The sequence below is a fragment of the Bombina bombina genome, chromosome 5, assembly GCF_027579735.1.
Source record: "Bombina bombina isolate aBomBom1 chromosome 5, aBomBom1.pri, whole genome shotgun sequence".
Lineage (NCBI taxonomy): Eukaryota > Metazoa > Chordata > Amphibia > Anura > Bombinatoridae > Bombina > Bombina bombina.
In genome coordinates, this window is record NC_069503.1 from 373,167,396 (window position 1) to 373,186,691 (window position 19,296).

Here is a 19,296-nt window from a genome sequence, read left to right on the forward strand (position 1 = left end):
GGGAACAGTGAGCAGTCTCTTGCTGCTTGAGGTATGACACATTCTAACAAGACGATGTAATGCTGGAAGCTGTCATTTTCCCTCTGGGATCCGGTAAGCCATGTTTATTACGATTGTAAATAAGGGCTTCAAAAAGGGCTTATTAAGACTGTAGACTTTTTTTGGGCTAAATCGATTGATTATTAACACATATTTAGCCTTGAGGAATCATTTTATCTGGGTATTTTGATATAATAATATCGGCAGGCACTGTTTTAGACACCTTATTCTTTAGGGGCTTTCCCAAAGCATAGGCAGAGCCTCATTTTCGCGCCGGTGTTGCGCACTTGTTTTTGAGAGGCATGGCATGCAGTCGCATGTGAGAGGAGCTCTGATACTTAGAAAAGACTTTCTGAAGGCGTCATTTGGTATCGTATTCCCCTTGGGGCTTGGTTGGGTCTCAGCAAAGCAGATACCAGGGACTGTAAAGGGGTTAAAGTTCAAAACGGCTCCGGTTCCGTTATTTTAAGGGTTAAAGCTTCCAAATTTGGTGTGCAATACTTTTAAGGCTTTAAGACACTGTGGTGAAAATTTGGTAAATTTTGAACAATTCCTTCATGTTTTTTCGCATTTGCAGTAATAAAGTGTGTTCAGTTTAAAATTTAAAGTGACAGTAACGGTTTTATTTTAAAACGTTTTTCTTCTGTTATGTGTGATCAGTCCACGGGTCATCATTACTTCTGGGATATTATCTGCTCCCCTACAGGAAGTGCAAGAGGATTCACCCAGCAGAGTTGCTATATAGCTCCTCCCCTCTACGTCACATCCAGTCATTCTCTTGCACCCAAAGACTAGATAGGAGGTGTGAGAGGACTATGGGCTCCCTAGCAATGATGGAAGTATCAAAGATAATTCGCTGGGCAGAGTCTCACTCTTGCCACCTGTCAGCAATCCACATCCCGGGAGTGGAGAACTGGGAGGCGGATTTCTTGAGTCGCCAGACTTTTCATCCGGGGGAGTGGGAACTTCATCCGGAGGTCTTTGCCCAAATACTTCGACGTTGGGGCAAACCAGAGATAGATCTCATGGCGTCTCGCCAGAACGCCAAACTTCCTCGCTACGGATCCAGATCCAGGGATCCGGGAGCGGTTCTGATAGATGCTTTGACAGCACCTTGGAACTTCGGGATGGCTTATGTGTTTCCACCCTTCCCGCTGCTTCCTCGATTGATTGCCAAAATCAAACAGGAGAGAGCATCAGTGATTCTAATAGCACCTGCATGGCCACGCAGGACTTGGTATGCAGATCTAGTGGACATGTCATCCTGTCCGCCTTGGTCTCTACCTCTAAGACAGGACCTTCTGATACAGGGTCCATTCAAACATCAAAATCTAACTTCTCTGAAGCTGACTGCTTGGAAATTGAACGCTTGATTTTATCAAAACGTGGTTTTTCTGAGTCGGTTATTGATACCCTGATACAGGCTAGGAAGCCTGTTACCAGAAAGATTTACCATAAAATATGGCGTAAATACCTATACTGGTGTGAATCCAAAGATTACTCCTGGAGTAAGGTTAGGATTCCTAGGATATTGTCCTTTCTACAAGAAGGTTTAGAAAAGGGTTTATCGGCTAGTTCATTAAAGGGACAGATCTCAGCTCTGTCCATCTTGTTACACAAGCGTCTGTCAGAAAATCCAGACGTCCAGGCATTTTGTCAGGCTTTATCTAGGATCAAGCCTGTGTTTAAAACTGTTGCTCCGCCATGGAGTTTAAACTTAGTTCTTAACGTTTTACAGGGTGTTCCGTTCGAACCCCTTCATTCCATTGATATAAAATTGTTATCTTGGAAAGTTCTGTTTTTAATGGCTATTTCCTCGGCTCGAAGAGTCTCTGAGTTATCAGCCTTACATTGTGATTCTCCTTATCTGATCTTTCACTCAGACAAGGTAGTTCTGCGTACTAAACCTGGGTTCTTACCTAAGGTAGTCACTAACAGGAATATCAATCAAGAGATTGTTGTTCCATCCTTGTGTCCAAATCCTTCTTCAAAGAAGGAACGTCTTCTACACAATCTGGATGTAGTTCGTGCCCTCAAGTTCTACTTGCAGGCAACTAAGGATTTTCGACAAACGTCTTCCCTGTTTGTCGTGTACTCTGGTCAGAGGAGAGGTCATAAGGCTTCGGCTACCTCTCTCTCCTTCTGGCTTCGTAGCATAATTCGTTTAGCCTATGAGACTGCTGGACAGCAGCCTCCTGAAAGAATTACAGCTCATTCTACTAGAGCTGTGGCTTCCACTTGGGCCTTTAAGAATGAGGCCTCTGTTGAACAGATTTGCAAGGCTGCAACTTGGTCTTCGCTTCATACTTTTTCCAAATTTTACAAATTTGACACTTTTGCTTCTTCGGAGGCTATTTTTGGGAGAAAGGTTCTTCAGGCAGTGGTTCCTTCTGTATAATGAGCCTGCCTATCCCTCCCGTCATCCGTGTACTTTTGCTTTGGTATTGGTATCCCAGAAGTAATGATGACCCGTGGACTGATCACACATAACAGAAGAAAACGTAATTTATGCTTACCTGATAAATTCCTTTCTTCTGTTGTGTGATCAGTCCACGGCCCGCCCTGTTTTTTAAGGCAGGTAAATATTTTTTAAATTATTCTCCAGTCACCACTACACCCTTGGCTTCTCCTTTCTCGTTGGTCTTTGGTCGAATGACTGGAGGTGACGTAGAGGGGAGGAGCTATATAGCAACTCTGCTGGGTGAATCCTCTTGCACTTCCTGTAGGGGAGCAGATAATATCCCAGAAGTAATGATGACCCGTGGACTGATCACACAACAGAAGAAAGGAATTTATCAGGTAAGCATAAATTACGTTTTTGTACTTGTTATCAAGTTTATGCCTGTTTAACATGTCTGAACTACCAGATAGACTGTGTTCTGAATGTGGGGAAGCCAGAATTCCTATTCATTTAAATAAATGTGATTTGTGTGATAATGACAATGATGCCCAAGATGATTCCTCAAGTGAGGGGAGTAAGCATGGTACTGCATCATTCCCTCCTTCGTCTACACGAGTCTTGCCCACTCAGGAGGCCCCTAGTACATCTAGCGCGCCAATACTCCTTACTATGCAACAATTAACGGCTGTAATGGATAATTCTGTCAAAAACATTTTAGCCAAAATGAACACTTATCAGCGTAAGCGCGACTGCTCTGTTTTAGATACTGAAGAGCATGACGACGCTGATATTAATATTTCTGAAGGGCCCCTAACTCAGTCTGATGGGGCCAGGGAGGTTTTGTCTGAGGGAGAAATGACTGATTCAGGGAACATTTCTCAACAAGCTGAACCTGATGTGATTGCATTTAAATTTAAGTTGGAACATCTCCGCATTCTGCTTAAGGAGGTATTATCCACTCTGGATGATTGTGACAAGTTGGTCATCCCAGAGAAACTATGTAAAATGGACAAGTTCCTAGAGGTGCCGGGGCTCCCAGAAGCTTTTCCTATACCCAAGCGGGTGGCGGACATTGTTAATAAAGAATGGGAAAGGCCCGGTATTCCTTTCGTCCCTCCCCCCATATTTAAAAAATTGTTTCCTATGGTCGACCCCAGAAAGGACTTATGGCAGACAGTCCCCAAGGTCGAGGGAGCGGTTTCCACTTTAAACAAACGCACCACTATACCCATAGAGGATAGTTGTGCTTTCAAAGATCCTATGGATAAAAAATTAGAAGGTTTGCTTAAAAAGATGTTTGTTCAGCAGGGTTACCTTCTACAACCAATTTCATGCATTGTCCCTGTCGCTACAGCCGCATGTTTCTGGTTCGATGAGCTGATAAAGGCGGTCGACAGTGATTCTCCTCCTTATGAGGAGATTATGGACAGAATCAATGCTCTCAAATTGGCTAATTCTTTCACCCTAGACGCCACTTTGCAATTGGCTAGGTTAGCGGCTAAGAATTCTGGGTTTGCTATTGTGGCGCGCAGAGCGCTTTGGTTGAAATCTTGGTCGGCTGATGCGTCTTCCAAGAACAAGCTACTTAACATTCCTTTCAAGGGGAAAACGCTGTTTGGCCCTGACTTGAAAGAGATTATCTCGGATATCACTGGGGGTAAGGGCCACGCCCTTCCTCAGGAGCGGCCTTTCAAGGCAAAAAATAAACCTAATTTTCGTCCCTTTCGTAGAAACGGACCAGCCCAAAGTGCTACGTCCTCTAAGCAAGAGAGTAATACTTCTCAAGCCAAGCCAGCTTGGAGACCAATGCAAGGCTGGAACAAGGGAAAGCAGGCCAAGAAACCTGCCACTGCTACCAAGACAGCATGAAATGTTGGCCCCCGATCCGGGACCGGATCTGGTGGGGGGCAGACTCTCTCTCTTCGCTCAGGCTTGGGCAAGAGATGTTCTGGATCCTTGGGCGCTAGAAATAGTCTCCCAAGGTTATCTTCTGGAATTCAAGGGACTTCCCCCAAGGGGGAGGTTCCACAGGTCTCAGTTGTCTTCAGACCACATAAAAAGACAGGCATTCTTACATTGTGTAGAAGACCTGTTAAAAATGGGAGTGATTCATCCCGTTCCATTAAGAGAACAAGGGATGGGGTTCTACTCCAATCTGTTTATAGTTCCCAAAAAAGAGGGAACGTTCAGACCAATCTTAGATCTCAAGATCTTAAACAAGTTTCTCAAGGTTCCATCGTTCAAGATGGAAACCATTCGAACTATTCTTCCTTCCATCCAGGAAGGTCAATTCATGACCACGGTGGATTTAAAGGATGCGTATCTACATATTCCTATCCACAAGGAACATCATCGGTTCCTGAGGTTCGCATTCCTGGACAAACATTACCAGTTCGTGGCGCTTCCTTTCGGATTAGCCACTGCTCCAAGGATTTTCACAAAGGTACTAGGGTCCCTTCTAGCTGTGCTAAGACCAAGGGGCATTGCTGTAGTACCTTACTTGGACGACATTCTGATTCAAGCGTCGTCCCTTCCTCAAGCAAAGGCTCACACGGACATTGTCCTGGCCTTTCTCAGATCTCACGGATGGAAAGTGAACGTGGAAAAGAGTTCTCTATCTCCGTCAACAAGGGTTCCCTTCTTGGGAACAATAATAGACTCCTTAGAAATGAGGATTTTTCTGACAGAGGCCAGAAAAACAAAACTTCTAGACTCTTGTCGGATACTCCATTCCGTTCCTCTTCCTTCCATAGCTCAGTGCATGGAAGTGATCGGGTTGATGGTAGCGGCAATGGACATAGTTCCTTTTGCACGCATTCATCTAAGACCATTACAACTGTGCATGCTCAGTCAGTGGAATGGGGACTATACAGACTTGTCTCCGAAGATACAAGTAAATCAGAGGACCAGAGACTCACTCCGTTGGTGGCTGTCCCTGGACAACCTGTCACGAGGGATGACATTCCGCAGACCAGAGTGGGTCATTGTCACGACCGACGCCAGTCTGATGGGCTGGGGCGCGGTCTGGGGATCCCTGAAAGCTCAGGGTCTTTGGTCTCGGGAAGAATCTCTTCTACCGATAAATATTCTGGAACTGAGAGCGATATTCAATGCTCTCAAGGCTTGGCCTCAGCTAGCGAGGGCCAAGTTCATACGGTTTCAATCAGACAACATGACAACTGTTGCGTACATCAACCATCAGGGGGGAACAAGGAGTTCCCTGGCGATGGAAGAAGTGACCAAAATCATTCTATGGGCGGAGTCTCACTCCTGCCACCTGTCTGCTATCCACATCCCAGGAGTGGAAAATTGGGAAGCGGATTTTCTGAGTCGTCAGACATTGCATCCGGGGGAGTGGGAACTCCATCCGGAAATCTTTGCCCAAGTCACTCAGCTGTGGGGCATTCCAGACATGGATCTGATGGCCTCTCGTCAGAACTTCAAAGTTCCTTGCTACGGGTCCAGATCCAGGGATCCCAAGGCGGCTCTAGTGGATGCACTAGTAGCACCTTGGACCTTCAAACTAGCTTATGTGTTCCCGCCGTTTCCTCTCATCCCCAGGCTGGTAGCCAGGATCAATCAGGAGAGGGCGTCGGTGATCTTGATAGCTCCTGCGTGGCCACGCAGGACTTGGTACGCAGATCTGGTGAATATGTCATCGGCTCCTCCTTGGAAGCTACCTTTGAGACGAGACCTTCTTGTTCAGGGTCCGTTCGAACATCCGAATCTGGTTTCACTCCAGCTGACTGCTTGGAGATTGAACGCTTGATCTTATCGAAGCGAGGATTCTCAGATTCTGTTATCGATACTCTTGTTCAGGCCAGAAAGCCTGTAACTAGAAAGATTTACCACAAAATTTGGAAAAAATATATCTGTTGGTGTGAATCTAAAGGATTCCCTTGGGACAAGGTTAAGATTCCTAGGATTCTATCCTTCCTTCAAGAAGGATTGGAAAAAGGATTATCTGCAAGTTCCCTGAAGGGACAGATTTCTGCCTTGTCTGTGTTACTTCACAAAAAGCTGGCCGCTGTGCCAGATGTTCAAGCCTTTGTTCAGGCTCTGGTTAGAATTAAGCCTGTTTACAAACCTTTGACTCCTCCTTGGAGTCTCAATTTAGTTCTTTCAGTTCTTCAGGGGGTTCCGTTTGAACCCTTGCATTCCGTTGATATTAAGTTATTATCTTGGAAAGTTTTGTTTTTAGTTGCAATTTCTTCTGCTAGAAGAGTTTCAGAATTATCTGCTCTGCAGTGTTCTCCTCCTTATCTGGTGTTCCATGCAGATAAGGTGGTTTTACGTACTAAACCTGGTTTTCTTCCAAAAGTTGTTTCTAACAAAAACATTAACCAGGAGATTATCGTACCTTCTCTGTGTCCGAAACCAGTTTCAAAGAAGGAACGTTTGTTGCACAATTTGGATGTTGTTCGCGCTCTAAAATTCTATTTAGATGCTACAAAGGATTTTAGACAAACATCTTCCTTGTTTGTTGTTTATTCCGGTAAAAGGAGAGGTCAAAAAGCAACTTCTACCTCTCTCTCTTTTTGGATTAAAAGCATCATCAGATTGGCTTACGAGACTGCCGGACGGCAGCCTCCCGAAAGAATCACAGCTCATTCCACTAGGGCTGTGGCTTCCACATGGGCCTTCAAGAACGAGGCTTCTGTTGATCAGATATGTAGGGCAGCGACTTGGTCTTCACTGCACACTTTTACCAAATTTTACAAGTTTGATACTTTTGCTTCTTCTGAGGCTATTTTTGGGAGAAAGGTTTTGCAAGCCGTGGTGCCTTCCATTTAGGTGACCTGATTTGCTCCCTCCCTTCATCCGTGTCCTAAAGCTTTGGTATTGGTTCCCACAAGTAAGGATGACGCCGTGGACCGGACACACCTATGTTGGAGAAAACAGAATTTATGTTTACCTGATAAATTACTTTCTCCAACGGTGTGTCCGGTCCACGGCCCGCCCTGGTTTTTTTAATCAGGTCTGATAATTTATTTTCTTTAACTACAGTCACCACGGTACCATATGGTTTCTCCTATGCAAATATTCCTCCTTAACGTCGGTCGAATGACTGGGGTAGGCGGAGCCTAGGAGGGATCATGTGACCAGCTTTGCTGGGCTCTTTGCCATTTCCTGTTGGGGAAGAGAATATCCCACAAGTAAGGATGAAGCCGTGGACCGGACACACCGTTGGAGAAAGTAATTTATCAGGTAAACATAAATTCTGTTTTTTCTTTTAATTTTTGAGGATTTTGTAAAGATCTAGGGACAGACAATCATATGGATAGAAAGCTAAGACTGAAGCTATGCATGTCCTAGCTTACAGGGCAGAGTAAGAATCTCCTATTATATGTAAGGACCCCAGGCTTTAGTTCTATTTAATAGTTCTTTATTCATTTTCTTATTGGTAGAGCTCACTGAAATGTCATTTACCTACAAAAACACTTAATGTATGTTTGATGACAAGATTTTTGGTTCAAACAACCTTAAATCTGTAGCTGCAAAACATTAATGCAATTAAAGAGATGGTTTAGTCAAAATTAAACTTGCATGATTCAGATAGAGCAGGCAATTTTAAGCAACTTTCTAATGTTTTCTTTTTATCAATTTTTCTTCGTTCTCTTGCTATCTTTATTTGAAAAAATGTGTTATGATGTTTGTTCATTCAAAAAGGGACATTTTGTTCAATTATAAGCTTAAAATAGCTGAACAAGTTTGTGAAATGAGCTCATAATAAATGGACATAAAACAAGTTGGGATAGAGACAAAATATAACTATATATGTACTTTAATTACTTTCCCTGCAAATTTATACTGCAGTGCCTCGCCATTAACCCTTTCTTTTATGTTTCCGAATTGTACAGCTCTAACTCCCCCCACCCTGTTCCTTCAATGTGCTGCATCTATATCCCCCTTTGATTTGGTAGAATTTAAGACTTTAACACTCATTATCTGCTGGAGCATGCCTAGAAGCAAATAAGCTGCTGTGAACTCCGTTAAAATACAATGCCTTTGTTTCTTGTGCTAAACACTGATAAGGGGGTGGATCAGACTACTCCAGTCAGCATGGCTATGTAACTAATTTTGCTTATTTTTGAAAATGTATGTTATGCACATATCTCAACATGTTTTATGGCACTTTAAGGGAGAGGGGGTAAATTAAAAAAAAATGCAGTTTGGAGAATTAGTAATGAGATATTAATTACATCATTACAGGTCCAACCTACATATGTGTTTGCTATTTATCACTATTCCTCTATATGTTGTTAAAGCTTGTCAAATCCATTACAAAATAAGGAAATTGATGTGCATAGTACATACTATTTTTTGCTCTTTTTCCACAAGATAAATAACATTATCCTCTGTTTCCAGGGGTTTAAAGTTTTTACATGAATTTCTTAGTGAGGTGAAGAATGGAGAAAACAATATCCAAACAGCTTTAAGTGAGTGGTGCTATTGCTATGTGTAAATGAATTGATATATCTGTAAGCATCATTTTCTGTGCAAATTTGCTTTAAGTTTTAAGTGCTGATGTAAAAATGATGGATAAATTACAAGAGAAAGTCAGTTGGAGGGGAAAGAAAAAAGAATGGTGGACACTTTGTCATAAATGTTCAGCTTAACTTAAAGGGACAGTCTACAAATGATGAAATATTACCTTATTTTGTTTGCTGCGCCGGCGGCACCGTTCTGCACCCGCCGACACTTCATGCTTGCCAAAACGTATGTTTTTTAATTAAAATACTTTATTTTTCGGCCGTGGTAGGATGGCCGCACAGCTCCTCCCATACAATCAGTGGGCACATCTTTGTGGGAGCTGCGTCCAATCAAAAGGCTCTCTCTTGTAAAATCAATGAGGCTGCACCCATAGTTTTGCACTGCCGGGGGAGGTTTCTACCAGACCCACAGGAATGAGAAAGAAGGAGGGAGGAGGAGCTGGACGGCCTTGTTGGAGCGGCCGAACAAGGAAAGTTTCCCTACCGTACTCATTTCACTTTGGCCTTGCATGGTGCCGCACCGGGTGGTGTACAGTGTACCCGGCGGAGAAATTCCGTTAAGGTGCGTGTAGGTATCGTGTAGACTGTCCCTTTAATAATATAGAGTGGTGCATTCTTTTCATACATATATTGGAGTTAATTACAATGCTTAGTATGGCTTATCCAGTGATCTTTCAACAAAACTCACTATTAAAGTGTATGGGAATTTTTGTAAATAAATAAAATTAAAATAAATAAATAAATGTTTGTAATGGATTTGGATAGACCCCACTATTTGGCAATACAGATGCTCAGTAGTTTTATTTGGTGTGAATTGTTTTCCAAGAATGGGGGAATTAAACATTTTGTTGTGCCTCTCAGGGTGAATACATGCATCTAAAACATTTGACATATCCATGGTTTAGCTCTTTAGGATACTGCAATCCATAAAGTACGTATGTGGCTTTTCATGTACGTGTATACAACACAAACACATTCAGGATGCAGTGGCCTACAGAACTGATATTACTATGTCTGTATCTAAGATGGTAGCCACAACAGTGCCATGTAGGATGGTGTTCTCCATTTCCTGTAATGATAACGTGCATGGAATATGTGGTTTTAATGGGATAGAAAGGTCAAAATTGAAATGTGCATACATTCATTTCAATTTGAAATAAAACATATTTGCATCATACAGCTACATATTCCCAAAAGCAGGAGTTTCAAACTCTAAACTTAATTTAAAATCAAAACTTTTTTTAATAATATTTAAAAAAAATAAAATACAAAGTATTTACAAAGTATTCTAAAATCCAAACCTATTGTGGTCCTAAGCAGATTGGATAAAGTGTTTTTTCTACCTGTACTTCCAAAAATGCTTCTAGTAAAAGTTGTTACTGGTTTTCTGTGGCATACGCACATATGCTGTGAGGGTCAGTGCAGCAGTATACAAGCTCAGAGAGCTTAACATAGTGTGTATTGCTTCCGTGAAGACTTAATTTGTGTCATAGCAGCCGCCACTGACTCTCTGAGAAGGTGTGGTGTTTGAATACCAGTGCACGAGACCTCACAGGATATGTACGTATGCCGCAGAAACACAGTAATAACTTTTATTAGAAGTATTTTTGCTAATGTAAGTATATGGCAAAAATACTTCTATTTTACATTGAAATGCACCTTTGCACATTTCAGATTTGACCTTGCTATCCCTTTAAGTGAGGAGGTATAGAGTGAGAGGTAATAATTAAACGGGCAATTTACCTGGAAATTGTTACTGTTTACTGATGGTAAACTCCCTTGTGAGTGAACTACAGATTAGTCATCCTCAGTATATCCACATTCAAACCGCTTTAAAATAAAAGTATTATTTTTCTTTTTTAGAACATATTTTATACTTATTCTAAATCCATTTGAGTGCTGCTTAGCTCCACAATTCTATATGACGTGTATTGCATCCCCACCTGCTCAACACTACAGAGGATACCGCATGCACACTGGTCTAGATGATGTATACCAAGTAAATATTAAGTGATGAGATTTAATGTTTACTTGATATATGCAAAACAACTAATGAAAGCAAGTGAGCGTCCCCTAGAAAAACGCTATAAACTCATAAACGTACATAATAGCTCTATTGATTGGAGGGCCTTCTTGTAAAAAACTGGCGAAATTGCACATACGTATAGCTTGCACATAGAAATAAGTCTCATATGCGAATCCTGGAAAAAAAAACAGCATGACGTCGCTAACGCATGCGCAATAGAATTTTTTTTTTACAGTCAAACATGCCAGAACGCCATGGTTTCTATTGGACGCTAAAACGTCGCAAAATAGATAAAAATGCTGTTCTTGTCGGGGCTGACGGCGGAGAGGACTGTAAAGTATTGCATTTATATATTTTTATGTAATAGAGTTTAAAATATAAAAATTTGGTGAGAGAAAGTCTAGTTCATTTTTTATTACACAAACGATTTTGTTTAGTGTTGAGCTTAAGTTTACCATCCCTTTAATTTACCCATTCCCCAGTTTTGGATAACCAACACTGTTACAGTATTATACTTTTTTACCTCTGTGATTACTTGTATCTAAGCCTCTGCAGACTGCTTCCTTATCTCAGTGCTATTTACAAACTTGCATTTTAGCCAATTAGTGCTGACTCGTAAATAACTCAGCAGGATTGATAACAATGTTATCTATATGGCACACATGAACTAGCACTGTATTGCTGTGAAAAGCTAATAAAATGCACTGAGATATGAGGCGGCCTGCAGAGGCTTAGAAACAGGCAGAAATTTAGAGGTCTAAAGGTTATAAACTATATTAATATAACAATGTTGATTGTGCGAAGCTATTGTAGTAAAGGCATTATCTATCTTTTTAATAATAATAAAAAAAAAATAGCCTGTCTTTTAAAGGCCAAACTGTTTATAGAGTGTGTGGGAGGGAAATGGTGACACTGAAAATCAAAATAGATTTGTATGAAAAAAAAGTGTTTATATTTTTAGATAATATAAGCTAGCATATTACCTGCAGTAAGTTCAAGAATGCACTAAATATTGTACCCCCCTATTGTTTCTATAGTTAAGTGTTAACTAAATAATTAACAGTATAAGCAACATGTTATAAGCTATGCAATTTATTTATAAGCTATACATTTTATTTATAAGCTATTCATTTTATTTATAAGCTATGCATTTTATTTATAAGCTATGCATTTTGTTTTCTCATCAGCAACAATAAGTAGAATAAAACCTGTTTTGTAAAGCTAAATTAAAAAAAGTCCTCTTATTTCAGGTAATGCATATGGTAAAACATTACGGCAGTATCATGGCTGGGTTGTACGAGGGGTTTTTGCGGTAAGTGTATAATACTGGTCTCTTTCATCCTAAAACTTGTGTTGTTATTGGGGGGGGGTTTCCTTCATAAGCACATCTGGACATGTTTTCTTGTAAATAATGAACCAGTGCAACCAGTACAAAAAAAAACTTTATTTTTTAGTTAAAAACATATATCAATACAAATTGTCTTGCTTTTTTTTCTTTGCCTTTTTCATTGAATTTAACCTCCGATAGTCATATAAGTTTTTGACTCATAATTTCCTAGTTTTTCCAGTGGTGTGAATAACCAATAATGTACATAACCCCTTGACTGCTACACAACAAAAGTCAGGTAGTGTAGCTCTTATGCAACTTAGTTTAAACCAAACTTCAAAAACATCAAAATACTATGTTGCCCAACTCTCATTTTTATGTCAAAGCCCCCCAAAATGTACTGTAATAGTTTTGTTTTCCACTTGTATTTGTATCCTTCACCAACAGTTTAGCTGAAAATGTTTTCTGCATTTGAGTATAGAAAGCATTATACTTTCTGAATATGTACACTGAGGCCCTGATATTCAAAGAATTCTCCCTATTGGAGAGAAATTGCAGTTCAGACTTCACATAGGCTGAACTCACTGAATATTCAAAAGGAAAAAAGGCGGAACTCTCCAGCATTGTGAGATCTCTCTCTCATTTCTGTATGTGAAGGAGACACAAGCCCAGAGCAATATAGCACTGTGTGATATGAAATACAAAGCACAAAGTGTAAGTGTAACAAAACTCATATTACTTACATTTCAGATTGGGTCCTTGGGTCAGTATTATTTGATATAAGCTTTCCACTTTCTCATTTATATTTTAGTACATTTAGCTTTAGCTCTAGGAGTGATTTTACAAATTCTGATTATGTTTTAAAAGTTTCTGTGTTAATTAAGATCATACTTTGTTTATTTCTGTGTAGCTCTTACAAATTACATTGCACCTTAAATGTGCTGCATTGCAAATTAAAACTGACAGTTTCTTAAAGTGGGAGGGACAGGGCAGTTCCTTGGGCTGGGCAGGGGAGTTTCCAGGGTATGTCTGAAGCTCTATCACCAATCATGTGAAATTTTGTAAGCATTTTAAACAAGCTGGTCTCAATGATTTATCTTGCCAGCTGTATGCAGGTTAAATTTGTTCAAAATTCACAATACACTTATTTTAACTAACAGAAAAGTAAAATATACTAAAATATTAACAAAAGCAATATAATTGTAGTGAAAATGTTCAATTTAATTTGTAATTCATGCAAACTGAGCCTTTATATCAGCCCCAGGAGTTCTCCAGTTACCTTCTCTCTCACATGTGAAATTTTGTATCCCAGAGAGGTTCATTACTTTCTTTGGAAAGCATCTCACATCTCTTTGGGATTTCCAGGTTCTTCACCTTTTTTAGAAAATTTAAGTTCAGCCCCTGTGAAGTCTGCTGTACAATCTCTCTCCAAACTAGACAATGTTTGATTTTCTGGCCCCAATAAAGTAATGAAGCTCTCTTGGAAACTGACTGTTTGTTTGTTTCTTGTTTCAATTTAAATAGAAGAAATGCAGACTGCAATATAATTTGTAAAATATTACAATTCCCAGCTGGGATGTGGGAAGTGTTAATCCAGTTTATCTCCCTGTAGTTGCAAAGAGAGGGACAGTTTGTGACCCTTGAACCATGGATTGGCATAGGTCCAGCTATAAATAACTGACATCATGGATATATCTACTTACCATAATGCTGGTAAAATATTTTCCAGGGAAGATGGGCAGTGGTGATAACATTACAAATTGTACATCATCAATTGCCCAATTGATATAAGAATAGTGAACCAGCCTGGTTTATGGGATGACTATTCAATCTACCATGGGCAAATAATGATACTTCAAGTGTGTGAGCTAGGGAAGTTTAAAAATAAGACTATGGAGTGTTTTGCATGTGATCTATAATGTGATGGCAAAACTTGACACAGGTAATTTTATTGCAACATTATACTCCTTTTGCAGTTTGTTTGATCACAAGTTAGCTTTATAATATAACTTAATTTTGTAAGCTAAGTAAGTTATATTTAAAGGATATAGTAAAATACATATGGGAAAACATTTAAAGGGGCGGTTTAGTCAAAATTAAACTTTGTGATTCAGATAGGCCATATAATTTAAAACAACATTCCAATTTAACTAGGTAGGCTCATATGCTAATTTCTAAGCTCTTGAAGGCCGCCTCTTATCTCAGTGTATTTTGACACTTTTGTACATCTAGGCAGCACTAGTTCATGTGTGCCATATAGATAACATTGTGCTCAATGCCGTGGAGTTACATATGAGTTATTTATGAGTCAGCACTTATTGGCTAAAATGCAAACCTGTAAAAAGAACTGAAATACAGGGGTTGTCTTATATACAAGGTAATCACAGAGGAAAAAAATATATTAACATAACTGTGTTGGTTATGCAAAACTGGGGAATGGGTATCTTTTTAAACAATAACAATTCTGGAGTAGACTGTCCCTGTAAATAAAGATCTTCATTTCTCCAACATTGGTGTGTCCGGTCCACGGCGTCATCCTTACTTGTGGGATATTCTCCTCCCCAACAGGAAATGGCAAAGAGTCCCAGCAAAGCTGGCCATATAGTCCCTCCTAGGCTCCGCCCACCCCAGTCATTCTCTTTGCCGTTGCACAGGCAACATCTCCACGGAGATGGTTAAGAGTTTTTTGGTGTTTAAATGTAGTTTTTATTCTTCTATCAAGTGTTTGTTATTTTAAAATAGTGCTGGTATGTACTATTTACTCTGAAACAGAAAAGGATGAAGATTTCTGTTTGTGAGAGGAAAATGATTTTAGCAGACAGTAACTAAAATCGATTGCTGTTTCCACATAGGACTGTTGAGATGAAGTAACTTCAGTTGGGGGAAACAGTTAGCAGACTTTTCTGCTTAAGGTATGACTAGCCATATTTCTAACAAGACCATGTAATGCTGGAAGGCTGTCATTCCCCCTCATGGGGACCGGTAAGCCATTTTCTTAGTCAAACGAACAGAATAAAGGGCTTATTATGGGCTAAAAAACTGGTAGACATTTTTATGGGCTAAATCGATTGCTTTATTTGGGCATTTTATTCAGATTTAGGCTGACAGTTTGCATTTATAAACTTGGGGAACGTTTATTAAACGGCAGGCACTGTGTTAGACACCTTTTCCAGTCAGGGGGCCTTCCTAGTTATAGACTGAGCCTCATTTTCGCGCCATTACTGTGCAGTTGTTTTTTGAGAGCAGGGCATGCAGATGCATGTGTGAGGATCTAAAAATTGCTGGAAAAGCTTCTAGAAGGCGTCAATTGGTATCGTATTCCCCTCTGGGCTTGGTTGGGTCTCAGCAAAGACTATAGCTGGGACTGTATAGGCTTTAAATTTATAAACGGCTCCGGTTCCGTTATTTTAAGGGTTAAATTTGGTGTGCAATACTATTAATGCTTTAAGACACTGTGGTGAAATTTTGGTAATTTTTGAACAATTCCTTCATACTTTTTCACATATTCAGTAATAAAGTGTTTTCTGTTTAAAATTTAAAGAGACAGTAACGGTTTTGTTTTAAAACGTTTTTTGTGCTTTGTTGACAAGTTTAAGCCTGTTTAACATGTCTGTACCTTCAGATAAGCTATGTTCTATATGTATGAAAGCCAATGTGTCTCCCCATTTAAATTTATGTGATAATTGTGCCATAGCGTCCAAACAAAGTAAGGACAGTACTGCCACAGATAATGAAATTGCCCAAGATGATTCCTCAGATGAGGGGAGTAAACATGATACTACATCATCTCCTACTGTGTCTACACCAGTTTTGCCCACGCAGGAGGCCCCTAGTACATCTAGTGCGCCAATGCTTATTACCATGCAACAATTAACGGCTGTAATGGATAACTCCATAGCAAATATTTTATCCAAAATGCCTACTTATCAGAGAAAGCGCGATTGCTCTGTTTTAAACACTGAAGAGCAAGAGGGCGCTGATGATAATTGTTCTGTCATACCCTCACACCAATCTGAAGGGTCCATGAGGGAGGTTTTGTCAGATGGAGAAATCTCAGATTCAGGAAAAATTTCTCATCAAGCTGAACCTGATGTTGTGACATTTAAATTTAAATTAGAACATCTCCGCGCACTGCTTAAGGAGGTGTTATCTACTCTGGATGATTGTGACAACTTGGTCATTCCAGAGAAATTATGCAAGATGGACAAGTTCCTAGAGGTTCCGGTGCACCCCAACGCTTTTCCTATACCCAAGCAGGTGGCGGACATAGTAAATAAGGAGTGGGAAAAGCCTGGCATACCTTTTGTTCCCCCACCTATATTTAAGAAATGTATTTCCTATGGTCGACCCCAGAAAGGACTTATGGCAGACAGTCCCTAAGGTCGAGGGGGCAGTTTCTACTCTAAACAAACGCACTACTATTCCTATCGAAGATAGTTGTGCTTTCAAAGATCCTATGGATAAAAAATTGGAAGGTTTGCTTAAAAAGATTTTTGTACAGCAAGGTTACCTTCTACAACCTATTTCGTGCATTGTTCCTGTCACTACAGCAGCGTGGTTCTGGTTCGAGGAACTAGAAAAGTCGCTCAGTACAAAGACTCCATATGAGGAGGTTATGGACAGAGTTCACGCACTTAAATTGGCTAACTCTTTTATTTTAGATGCTGCTTTGCAATTAGCTAGATTAGCGGCGAAAAATTCAGGGTTTGCTATCGTGGCGCGCAGAGCGCTTTGGCTAAAGTCTTGGTCAGCGGATGTGTCATCCAAGACAAAATTGCTTAACATCCCTTTCAAAGGTAAAACTCTATTTGGACCAGAATTGAAAGAGATTATTTCAGACATCACTGGGGGAAAGGGCCACGCCCTTCCACAAGATAGGTCTTTTAAGGCTAAAAATAAGTCTAATTTTCGTCCCTTTCGCAATTTCAGGAACGGACCGACCTCTAATTCTGCATCCTCTAACCAAGAGGGTAATGCCTCACAACCCAAACCAGCCTGGAAACCGATGCAAGGCTGGAACAAGGGTAAGCAGGCCAAGAAGCCTGCCACTGCTAACAAAACAGCATGAAGGAGTAGCCCCCGATCCGGGACCGGATCTAGTGGGGGGCAGACTCTCTCTCTTTGCTCAGGCTTGGGCAAGAGATGTTCAGGATCCCTGGGCGCTAGAAATAGTTTCTCAAGGTTATCTCCTGGAATTCAAGGAACTACCCCCAAGGGGAAGGTTCCACATGTCTCACTTATCCTCAAACCAAATAAAGAGACAGGCATTCTTACATTGTGTAGAAGACCTGTTAAAGATGGGAGTGATACACCCAGTTCCAATAAAGGAACAAGGAATGGGATTTTATTCCAATCTGTTCGTAGTTCCCAAAAAAGAGGGAACTTTCAGACCAATTTTGGATTTGAAGATCCTAAACAAATTTCTCAGGGTACCATCGTTCAAGATGGAAACCATTCGAACGATTCTACCCACTATCCAGGAAAGTCAATTTATGACTACCGTGGATCTAAAGGATGCGTACCTACATATTCCTATCCACAAAGAACATCATCAGTTCCTAAGGTTCGCTTTTCTGGACAAGCATTACCAGTTTGTGGCCCTCCCATTCGGGTTAGCCACTGCTCCAAGGATTTTCACAAAGGTGCTAGGGTCCCTTCTAGCGGTTCTAAGACCGAGGGGCATTGCAGTAGTACCTTACTTGGACGACATTCTAATACAAGCGTCGTCCCTGTCAAAAGCAAAGGCTCATACGGACATCGTTCTAGCCTTTCTCAGATCACACGGATGGAAGGTGAACATAGAAAAAAGTTCTCTGTCTCCATCGACAAGAGTTCCCTGCTTGGGAACAATAATAGATTCCTTAGAAATGAGTATTTTTGTGACAGAGGTCAGAAAATCAAAACTTCTAAGCTCTTGTCAAGTGCTTCATTCTGTTCCTCGTCCTTCCATAGCGCAGTGCATGGAAGTAGTAGGGTTGATGGTTGCAACAATGGACATAGTTCCTTTTGCACGAATTCATCTAAGACCATTACAACTGTGCATGCTCAAACAGTGGAATGGGGATTATACAGACTTGTCTCCAATGATTCAAGTAGATCAAAAGACCAGAGATTCACTCCGTTGGTGGCTGACCCTGGACCATCTGTCCCAGGGAATGAGCTTCCGCAGACCAGAGTGGGTCATTGTCACGACCGACGCCAGTCTAGTGGGCTGGGGCGCGGTCTGGGAATCCCTGAAAGCTCAGGGTCTATGGTCTCGGGAAGAGTCTCTTCTCCTGATAAACATTCTGGAACTGAGAGCGATATTCAATGCTCTCAGAGCTTGGCCTCAACTAGCAAAGGCCAGATTCATAAGGTTCCAATCAGACAACATGACGACCGTTGCATATATCAATCATCAGGGGGGAACAAGGAGTTCCCTGGCGATGAAAGAAGTGACCAAAATAATTCAATGGGCGGAGGATCACTCCTGCCACCTGTCTGCGATCCACATCCCAGGAGTGGAAAACTGGGAGGCGGATTTTCTGAGTCGTCAGACATTCCATCCGGGGGAGTGGGAACTCCATCCGGAGATCTTTGCCCAAATAACTCAATTATGGGGCATTCCAGACATGGATCTGATGGCGTCTCGTCAGAACTTCAAGGTTCCTTGCTACGGGTCCAGATCCAGGGATCCCAAGGCGACTCTAGTAGATGCACTAGTAGCACCTTGGACCTTCAACCTAGCTTATGTATTTCCACCGTTTCCTTTCATTCCCAGGCTGGTAGCCAGGATCAATCAGGAGAGGGCCTTGGTGATCTTGATAGCTCCTGCGTGGCCACGCAGGACTTGGTATGCAGACCTGGTGAATATGTCGTCGGCTCCACCATGGAAGCTACCTTTGAGACAGGACCTTCTTGTTCAGGGTCCATTCGAACATCCAAATCTGGTTTCCCTCCAGCTGACGGCTTGGAGATTGAACGCTTGATTCTATCTAAGCGTGGGTTTTCAGATTCTGTGATAGATACT

The 19,296-nt window shown here is 41.0% G+C and overlaps 1 protein-coding gene across 1 annotated transcript in view; it reads left to right on the forward strand.

Annotated features, from left to right (window-relative positions):
• The window catches only part of PLEKHA8 (pleckstrin homology domain containing A8), a 237,270-nt gene that overhangs the window by 203,485 nt on the left and 14,489 nt on the right, over positions 1 to 19,296 (forward strand). Inside the window, exons 12-13 of the mRNA XM_053714195.1 lie at positions 8,810 to 8,880; positions 12,211 to 12,272. Coding sequence (XP_053570170.1) covers positions 8,810 to 8,880; positions 12,211 to 12,272 — 133 coding nt within the window. The remainder of the gene's footprint in view (positions 1 to 8,809; positions 8,881 to 12,210; positions 12,273 to 19,296) is intronic.